Here is an 8990-nt window from a genome sequence, read left to right as displayed (position 1 = left end):
TTTGATCAGTCAAAAATGTATGTGTTCATCCCCCTGCCCACCGCATCCATTTTTCAACATTCAAAACAAAGCTTTGGTTTCAGAAGGTTTAAGGTACTATTTGCTAATTAATATTGGATAGTGGTTAAATTAACAAGCTATACTTTACCCATTGCCTTTTTAGTTTATTTTTTGAAGTGTACTGTCTCAAATTTGAATGCCTTACAATTTCACAGCAGTTATTTTGGGCTCAGCTGATGGAAACTACATTCATCATCTCCAGCTTAGTTGTATATATATATAATTATTTTTTTAAAGGTAAGGGGGTGTGCCTCTGGAAACTGATGGCTGACAGCCCACAGAGGGTGCAGCTAGACTGTGCTCAACACATGATTTCAGCAGTTCAAACACCACAGCAACAACTGAACACGCTCACAAGTTTTATTGTAGGAATTAAGCCGGTGGCAAAAACAATCCTCTTGCGTCCTGTGAACAGGAGATCACAGCAAAGCAACACAAGTTTACTAATTGGGCTGTTTAGCAGGCAGGAGACTGTTGGTGTGGTTGGAGGAGTCCTCAAGGTGCCTGGAAAGGAGAGCTGGGTTACAGGTGGGATGGGTGGAGACGTGGTCTTTCCTGAACCTCAGTTGTGGTCAACTCCACCTTAGTGAACAATACAATAAAATTGGGACCGACTGAATTGATACATTTATTGAATCAAAAGCAAACAAAGGACTCATATTCTCAACAACAATAGAAACCTTAATCCAAACCATGATTGCAACGGTGAGCAAAACCTAAAACACTGGTCTCCTCAACTACAGCACCAGTGCTAGTAAACTCCATCTGCCTCCAGTCCACCACATCCCCAGGCCTCACTAGAATTCCAATCATGTAGTACTGGATCTCCTTTGGAGAAAGAACAGAGTCCCACATGTAGACATCAGTCAGAGAGCCAACAAAAGATTGTGCCGCCTCAAAACTGCCACCGTAAGAGTCCTGTTCCTGACCCAGAATGATACTGGGAATCCCTCTGATAGAATACCCAGGGCTGACTGACTTCCTGGGGCTGGGCTTGCTGTTCAGCCACACCTGGGCCAGTCCTGTGGTGGTCTCCCAAGTGGCACAGAGAGAGTTCCACTGATTCAGCACGCCATTCAAACCAGGGAAAGTTACACAACTATCATTCACATACACATGGTAAACATCATGCTCGTCTCTCCACAACACCAGGCTGTTGTCTTGCGCTGGGCTGGCGAGAGAGAAGAGGCTGGAACCTCTACATGCATCGGTGAAGAAGCGCAGACACACAGTCGTCATGTTGATGGAAGTCTGTGTGGATTCAGGGTTGACTGTCACATGAGTGGTGTTGGTCTCCCCAGGAAAGGTGAACATGCCCTCAAACAAATCTACTGCCAAACAAAAAACATTTCAGAAATGGTTGAGTCATTGTGACAGCAAAATGAAAGTTCTCATTTAATCAACATTTCTTACCTTCTCTCCCTTCTGAACAGCACACCATCAGTGTGATGAGGAAAACCAGTTTCTCCATTCTGTCGTCTGTTTCTTTGAGTCTAACTTCTTGACGCTGCCCAACTGGTATTTATGGGGAAGCTAGTTCAGCCATGGCACTGAACCTGGCAGCTGAGGTCACTCAGCAATCACTGCAGATGTGCTGATTGAAGGTCTAGTGTTTCTCAGGGTCCTGGGGAGCTATACTGGGTCGGTACCAAACTCTGCAGAAGCCTGCTAACGACCCCTCATTTGAATCAGGTGTGTTGAGGAGGGAAACGTGATCACAGCTCAACCTGTCAGACATGCAGGGCAGTGGGTTCCCAGGATCAAGCTAGAGGAATACTTCTGCTTGAGGGGACATACAGGAAATACTGCATGCATTAACAGACCTGGACACATGCCCACACATCATGTGTTGCTGTGTACCTGCATATTGTGCTGTTGCTGCCTCCCTCCACCATCCCCGGCTCCTTCCTGCTGTCTTGTGTCGTCAAGAATCAGAATCAGAATGGGCTTAATTAAACAATACCATACAATGAGAAATATAAATTAAGATCTCAAATAAAAGTCCAATACAGGACGTTGTCAATGCTCTGTAATGTAAACTCTGTGACTTAATTGGTAGTTATTTTGTCACATGTTTAAAGACCACAGCATCAACTGAATACATATAAAAGTTTTATTGGAATTAAAGCTGGTAGAAAAGCTGGTTTGAGGATGAGGCTGGTAACAGGGGTTAATCAGGCAGGAGACTCTGGGTGTAAAGGATGAGTCTTCAGGGTTAAGAGCAGATCCCTGAGGTGCTTGGATAGGTACTCCTGCCCCCTAGTGGCAGCCTCTGGATACTGATGGCTGACAGTCTAGCTGCACCCTCTGTGGGCTGTGTGCTCAACACATGATTTCACCAGTTCAAACACCACAGCAACAACTGAACACATTCACAAGTTTTATTGGGGGAAATAAAGTTGGCAGCAAAGACAAGCCTGTTGCAGGACGAGGCTGATAGCAAAGTCAATGATTAGAATAATTAGACACATTCAGAAACTGAATTTATGCGTTTAGTGAATCAAAAGCAAACAAAGGACTTGAATGAATGAATCAAACATTCTCAGCGACAACAGAACCTTTAAGACTCCCCTTAATTGCAATGGTAAGCAAAACCCAAAACACTGGTCCCCTCAACTACAGCACCAGTGCTAGTAAACTCCATCTGCCTCCAGTCCACCACATTCCCAGGCCTCACTAGAATTCCAGTTATGTAGTACTGGATCTCCTTTGGAGAAAGAACAGAGTCCCACATGTAGACATCAGTCAGAGAGCCAACAAAAGATTGTGCCGCCTCAAAACTGCCACCGTAAGAGTCCTGATCCTGACCAAGAATGATACTGGGAATCCCTCTGATAGAATACCCAGGGCTGACAGACTTCCTGGTGCTGGGCTTGCTGTTCAGCCACACCTGGGCCAGTCCTGTGGTGGTCTCTCAGGTGGCACAGAGAGAGTTCCACTGATTAAACACGCCTTTCAAAACAGGGAAAACAGCTTGATTATTCACATATACAGAGTAAACACTGTCCTTCTCACGCCAAAGAAGAAAGCTGTTGTCTTGCTCTGGGAGGGCGAGCGAGAAGAGAGAGTAGTCTCTGGTTAAATCGGTGAAGAAGCGCAGACACAGTCACTGTGTTGATAACGGTCTGTGTGGACTTAGGCATGATCCTCACATGAGTGGTGTTGGTACCACTAGGGAAGGTGAACGCACTCTCAAACAAATCTAGAGAGAAGAGACACATTATTTCAGAAATTGTTGAGTGATTTTGAAAGCAGACTGACAATCATCAATTGCATTTAAAACAGAAACGTCAAATTGTCTTATGAATGAGACCTGAAGTATCACTTTTGCACTCATGTTTTTTCTCTCTGTATAAATGAGCTGTCTGACCTCCGTGCCTCATGCCTTTTCTAAAGACATACTGTCTCCTCCATAAAGTCAACATTATTTTCTGGTGTTACTGTCTACCAGTTGATTAAAAACTAGTGCATAACATTATTTCTGAAATTGTTGAGTCATGTTGACAGAAGAATGACAAACATAATTTGCTTTCTAAACAGAAACGTCAATATTTCTTACCTTCAGTATTTCTCTGAGCTGAGCAGACCATCAGTGTGACGGGGAAACCCAGCTTCTTCATTCTGTTGTCTGTTTATTTGATTCTGACTACTGTCGTAGAAAGAGGTTTGAATGATCTGTGGTCAAAAGGTTGATTATACAGCATCCAGCTTAAATTGCACCACACCTTGGTTCTAAGCTAAACATCAACATGGCATGACAATCCTTCCCACATTTTGAGTCCTACTAGCCTTATTTGGTGTTGTTGTAACATCTTCCTGTTCTATTGATGCTGAGAATGTTTGGTTCATTAACTCAACCTCAGTGGGTTCCCAGGATCAGGGTGGAGGAAACGTTTCAAGTTTTTATTGACAGGTGCATAGAACAACACAAGGTCAGACTGGGCATTGATTAATAAAAACTTGAAACTAGAAACTTGAAACGATTCCTCCACCCTGATCCTGGGAACCCACTGCCCTGTATGTCTGACAGGCTGCCCTGCATGTCTGACAGGTTGAGCTGTGATCACGTTTCCCTCCTCAACACACCTGATTCAAATGAGGGGTCGTTAGCAGGCTTCTGCAGAGTTTGGTACCGACCCAGTATAGCTCCCCAGGACCCTGAGAAACACTAGACCTTCAATCAGCACATCTGCAGTGATTGCTGAGTGACCTCAGCTGCCAGGTTCAGTGCCATGGCTGAACTAGCTTCCCCATAAATACCAGTTGGGCAGCGTCAAGAAGTTAGACTCAAAGAAACAGACGACAGAATGGAGAAACTGGTTTTCCTCATCACACTGATGGTGTGCTGTTCAGAAGGGAGAGAAGGTAAGAAATGTTGATTAAATGAGAACTTTCATTTTGCTGTCACAATGACTCAACCATTTCTGAAATGTTTTTTGTTTGGCAGTAGATTTGTTTGAGGGCATGTTCACCTTTCCTGGGGAGACCAACACCACTCATGTGACAGTCAACCCTGAATCCACACAGACTTCCATCAACATGACGACTGTGTGTCTGCGCTTCTTCACCGATGCATGTAGAGGTTCCAGCCTCTTCTCTCTCGCCAGCCCAGCGCAAGACAACAGCCTGGTGTTGTGGAGAGACGAGCATGATGTTTACCATGTGTATGTGAATGATAGTTGTGTAACTTTCCCTGGTTTGAATGGCGTGCTGAATCAGTGGAACTCTCTCTGTGCCACTTGGGAGACCACCACAGGACTGGCCCAGGTGTGGCTGAACAGCAAGCCCAGCCCCAGGAAGTCAGTCAGCCCTGGGTATTCTATCAGAGGGATTCCCAGTATCATTCTGGGTCAGGAACAGGACTCTTACGGTGGCAGTTTTGAGGCGGCACAATCTTTTGTTGGCTCTCTGACTGATGTCTACATGTGGGACTCTGTTCTTTCTCCAAAGGAGATCCAGTACTACATGATTGGAATTCTAGTGAGGCCTGGGGATGTGGTGGACTGGAGGCAGATGGAGTTTACTAGCACTGGTGCTGTAGTTGAGGAGACCAGTGTTTTAGGTTTTGCTCACCGTTGCAATCATGGTTTGGATTAAGGTTTCTATTGTTGTTGAGAATATGAGTCCTTTGTTTGCTTTTGATTCAATAAATGTATCAATTCAGTCGGTCCCAATTTTATTGTATTGTTCACTAAGGTGGAGTTGACCACAACTGAGGTTCAGGAAAGACCACGTCTCCACCCATCCCACCTGTAACCCAGCTCTCCTTTCCAGGCACCTTGAGGACTCCTCCAACCACACCAACAGTCTCCTGCCTGCTAAACAGCCCAATTAGTAAACTTGTGTTTGCTGTGATCTCCTGTTCACAGGACGCAAGAGGATCGTTTTTGCCACCGGCTTAATTCCTACAATAAAACTTGTGAGCGTGTTCAGTTGTTGCTGTGGTGTTTGAACTGGTGAAATCATGTGTTGAGCACACAGCCCACATAGGTTGCAGCTTGTAATGCAGTGGTGGGCATTTCTATGGTGGAAATGTATGCTGGAAACCCCTTATTAAAATCTGCATTAAAAACATTGACATTTACATATGTTTAAAAATGATCAAAAGCTACACAGGTATACAAACTAACTTTAACAAGTTATTTAATGTTAAATGGACTAGCTACTATAAACCACAAGTGGTTTGTCCAGTTCCACAAACCAGAAAAATTCATTAGTACAAAATATATTTTACCTATACATGGTTCTTCCTGCCTTAATGAATGTGTAAATGAGTAAGCCCTATACACAACAGACAATGAAAGTGATGGAATACATTTTGCATATGTAGATCTTGGAAAAAATATAACCGGACCTATGCAGTGACTTCTCTGATTATTTTTCCATTCAAAGAATGTACAATGTTTACAAAAAGGACTATCATACACACACAATTTCTGACCACAAGAGAGAACAGAATGTAGAAAATAGTCCTACAATGTGGAGTCTAAGAGAATGTTCACCCAGAGAGTCCACTGCCATGTTAGCTGCAAAGTCACTATTACATTTTCATTTGTCTTCACCAGTGGAGAAACATGCAGTGAGGTAAGAGCCCAGTGCCTCAGTAAGGGTTCAGTTCCTCAGGGGGTGGAGAGGGGTCTTGGCCTCCTGTGTAGGGGGTGAGACTGCTGTTCCGGCTGCCCCAGTCATAGCTGTCTGCAGTCAAACTGGCACAAACGTCATTCATTAAAACCCTGTTAGTTGATTAACTTGATCTACACCTAAATATGTCTTTAGTGCATGTGTTTAAATTAGATGTAATTTTTACATACATAATTAACGGTTAATTTAACGGTTAAGTTTGTGTGTCTTCAGTCTTCAGTACGTACCTGGCCTGACTGTTTTGAGGGATGATGCTCCATGCCAGGTCATCGTCACTGTCGTAGCGCCGGGGGTTGTCAAAGAAATAAGCCCTGGAGGAGAAGATATGTCCTGGGATCCCTGAGCAACTCTGCACACAAAGCACAGACACACAGCACAGACACACAGCACAGACACAGCACAGACACACAGCACAGACACACAGCACAGACACAGCACAGATACAACAGTCAGTTCCTAGTCAGATACATCACTGGTGGGGTCCTGGTCAGGTAGAACTGTGGTCAGGGGATGGCAGGATGTCGGGATAGTTAAGATTCGTGCAGAATGAAAACATCTGGATGGTGGGGGTGTCCTCACCCTGTCCCGTGCTGGCCGTCGGACTCTGAAGAAGAAGACCACCAGAGAGGTGGTGAGCAGCTCCCAGACGAACAGGATCACCCCGAACACAACGTACCCTGCCTCCCCCAGGGTCGACTGCACGTACCCTGCCTCCCCCAGGGTCGACTGCAAATCTGCCTGAGGAACCAAGAATGCTTTTCCAACTCTGGACACAAATGATGGTTCTACAGCTACGTTTATGGATGATCTACGCCATTATCAATGTAAAGAACGGGATGAATCTGACAGTCAACAGGAGGGATTTTAGGTGGTGTTTTCAGTACCTGTCCAAATACAAACTAGTCACCAAACGTATCCTGGTGGTACCTGGTCAGAGACGTTGTACCAGTCGTAGTCGAAGGAGTCGATCCTGTTGATGTTGGGGAGGGCCAGCACCACCAGGTTGTAGCAGGCCCGTGAGGTGTACAGGAGGATGACCATGGCTCCTATGACCGTCACCTGACAGACGGATGTGCCCTGGACAGAGGAAGGGAACACGTCTGATCTCAGACATACTATAGTGACAGACCAGCCAGCTTACTGTGCTTCATCATGCCAGCGTTTCATGTCAGTGCTGTGGATCGAGTGGAAAGGCCTCTTGCAGGTTTAGAACCTATGCTTGCTGTAGTTCTGGCACAAGGTGGATTTGATTGTTTTAATATGAAATGTAAAAGTTCAGCTTCTTGTAATATTAGTTTTGCAATCACTCTGGATTCTTTCGATTGCCACCTAAATAAAACTGTCTGTATCTTGTTAGACTTGATGCATATATTCTTCACAAGAAATACATCTTTACATTCCAATAACTCTGTTGAGCTCCCCATCAACACTGCTTCCCTAACCTTGGACTCCAGGTAAATGTTGGCCAGCGACATCTTGGCGATCTTGTAGAGGCAGAGAGAGAGGGAGACGGCACACAGGACGAAGAGCGTGTCGTTGATGGCCACCCTGACCAGCACGATGGTCTGAGCGTCTGCTGATGTGGTTCTCACCAGCAGGGCACAGGTCAGGTTCACCACCAGGAACACCACACTCAGACACAGGAAGAGGAGGTACAGAGGGAACCTGGGGAACAGGAAGAGAGAAAAGTTAGCAGCTGGCTAGAAAAAAGCCAGAAGCAGCCAGAGTCACTGTTTGTCTCCCAGTCTATAGTGTTCCATACAGATTCATTACCACAGTGTTCCATACAGATTCATTACCACAGTGTTCCATACAGATTCATTACCACAGTCTATAGTGCCCCATACAGATTTGTTAACAACACCGTCACGTTTATCGATCCACAAAACATTGTGATTGCCTGATTGCCTGAACATGCAAGTGAAGGCCATTTATTAATAATAATTAATAATAAATGTCAGTTTGTTGGCGTTTTTTCTTACCTGAACTTGTGAAGCTCTGGTGCATATTTAGACTTGGCCTTAAACACAACCTGTAAAAAAACACAGATGCTCTCAAATTGTTTGTCAACCGTCAGATGTGCAGGTTTGTCCTGCAGTCTACGTAGAGAGCTCTTTCACTTCTTCTTTTTCTCCAGTAAGAAGTGAGCGGGTAGTGACTGGAAACGGGAACCTCTCTCTAACCCTCTACATGACATGTTGCTGAGAGGACGGGAACCCCTCTCTAACCCTTTACATGACATGTTGCTGAGAGGACAGGAACATGGTCCTGTCATCCTGCTGTACATGACAGGAACCTCAGAAGGACAACATACAGACACAAGTCTATAACATACTAACACACGTACATAACATACAGACACAAGTCTATAACATACTAACACACATACATAACATACAGACACAGATCTATAACATACTAACACACGTACATAACATATAGACACAGATCTATAACATACACATGCCGTTCCATAAGATACAGTGTTAGACCAGTCCTCCCTCTCACCTGAGCGAAGTAGAGGTTCATGAGGGTTAGGGTGAAGAACTGCAGGCAGACGGGGAAGCAGTAGAGCAGCCAGAAGGGGAAGGGTCCCAGGGTGTTCGCCGCCACAAAGTTCCTGAAGTAGAAGGAGAAGAGCACTGCTCTCAGGGCGGCCCAGAGGAGGCACAGGAACAGGAACACTGTCTGGTAGCTGAACCGCTTGTGCCTGTAGTGCAGCACCAGCCACAGCTGGGCATAGACGAAGACGAAGAGCAGCGAGTAGAAGACGGTGTAGACCACCGTCA

At 45.2% G+C, this 8990-nt stretch overlaps 3 protein-coding genes across 3 annotated transcripts in view; 1 reads left to right on the top strand and 2 right to left on the bottom strand.

The window, feature by feature from the left end:
• Positions 1-674: 674 nt before the first annotated feature.
• Positions 675-1628, bottom strand: LOC134022677 (serum amyloid P-component-like). Its single transcript, XM_062464401.1, has 2 exons — positions 1474-1628; positions 675-1388 (listed from the first exon to the last, which is right to left on the bottom strand). The coding sequence occupies exons 1-2, from the start codon at positions 1529-1531 to the stop codon at positions 742-744; spliced, it is 705 nt and encodes a 234-aa protein (XP_062320385.1). The 5' UTR covers positions 1532-1628; the 3' UTR covers positions 675-741.
• A 2642-nt stretch (positions 1629-4270) lies between these two features.
• Positions 4271-5224, top strand: LOC134022676 (serum amyloid P-component-like). The gene is made up of 2 exons (XM_062464400.1): positions 4271-4425; positions 4511-5224. Exons 1-2 carry the CDS (start codon positions 4368-4370, stop codon positions 5155-5157), a joined length of 705 nt encoding a protein of 234 aa, XP_062320384.1. The 5' UTR covers positions 4271-4367; the 3' UTR covers positions 5158-5224.
• Positions 5225-5679: 455 nt separating this feature from the next.
• The window catches only part of gpr137ba (G protein-coupled receptor 137Ba), a 3675-nt gene continuing 364 nt past the window's right edge, over positions 5680-8990 (bottom strand). The window contains exons 1-7 of the mRNA XM_062464399.1: positions 8710-8990; positions 8184-8233; positions 7644-7866; positions 7129-7278; positions 6781-6939; positions 6429-6550; positions 5680-6266 (exon numbers count right to left, since the gene is read on the bottom strand). The exon at positions 8710-8990 is cut by the window's right edge and continues 364 nt beyond it. Of these exons, the coding sequence (XP_062320383.1) occupies positions 6161-6266; positions 6429-6550; positions 6781-6939; positions 7129-7278; positions 7644-7866; positions 8184-8233; positions 8710-8990 (1091 nt within the window). The 3' untranslated portion in view covers positions 5680-6160. The remainder of the gene's footprint in view (positions 6267-6428; positions 6551-6780; positions 6940-7128; positions 7279-7643; positions 7867-8183; positions 8234-8709) is intronic.

Source organism: Osmerus eperlanus, chromosome 6 (genome assembly GCF_963692335.1).
Source record: "Osmerus eperlanus chromosome 6, fOsmEpe2.1, whole genome shotgun sequence".
NCBI lineage: Eukaryota > Metazoa > Chordata > Actinopteri > Osmeriformes > Osmeridae > Osmerus > Osmerus eperlanus.
The sequence above is the reverse complement of the archived record's forward strand: the minus strand, read 5'-3'. Positions and strand labels throughout refer to the sequence as shown.

What these genes read in the sequence shown, in the direction of transcription:
- LOC134022677 (XM_062464401.1), bottom strand. Translation starts at nt 1,531, where the DNA reads ATGGAGAAACTGGTTTTCCTCATCACACTGATGGTGTGCTGTTCAGAA. An exon ending in CTGTTCAGAAGGGAGAGAAG is followed by an intron (nt 1,389 to 1,473) that starts GTAAGAAATGTT and finishes GTTTGGCAGTAG; the next exon opens with ATTTGTTTGAGGGCATGTTC.
- LOC134022676 (XM_062464400.1), top strand. Translation starts at nt 4,368, where the DNA reads ATGGAGAAACTGGTTTTCCTCATCACACTGATGGTGTGCTGTTCAGAA. An exon ending in CTGTTCAGAAGGGAGAGAAG is followed by an intron (nt 4,426 to 4,510) that starts GTAAGAAATGTT and finishes GTTTGGCAGTAG; the next exon opens with ATTTGTTTGAGGGCATGTTC.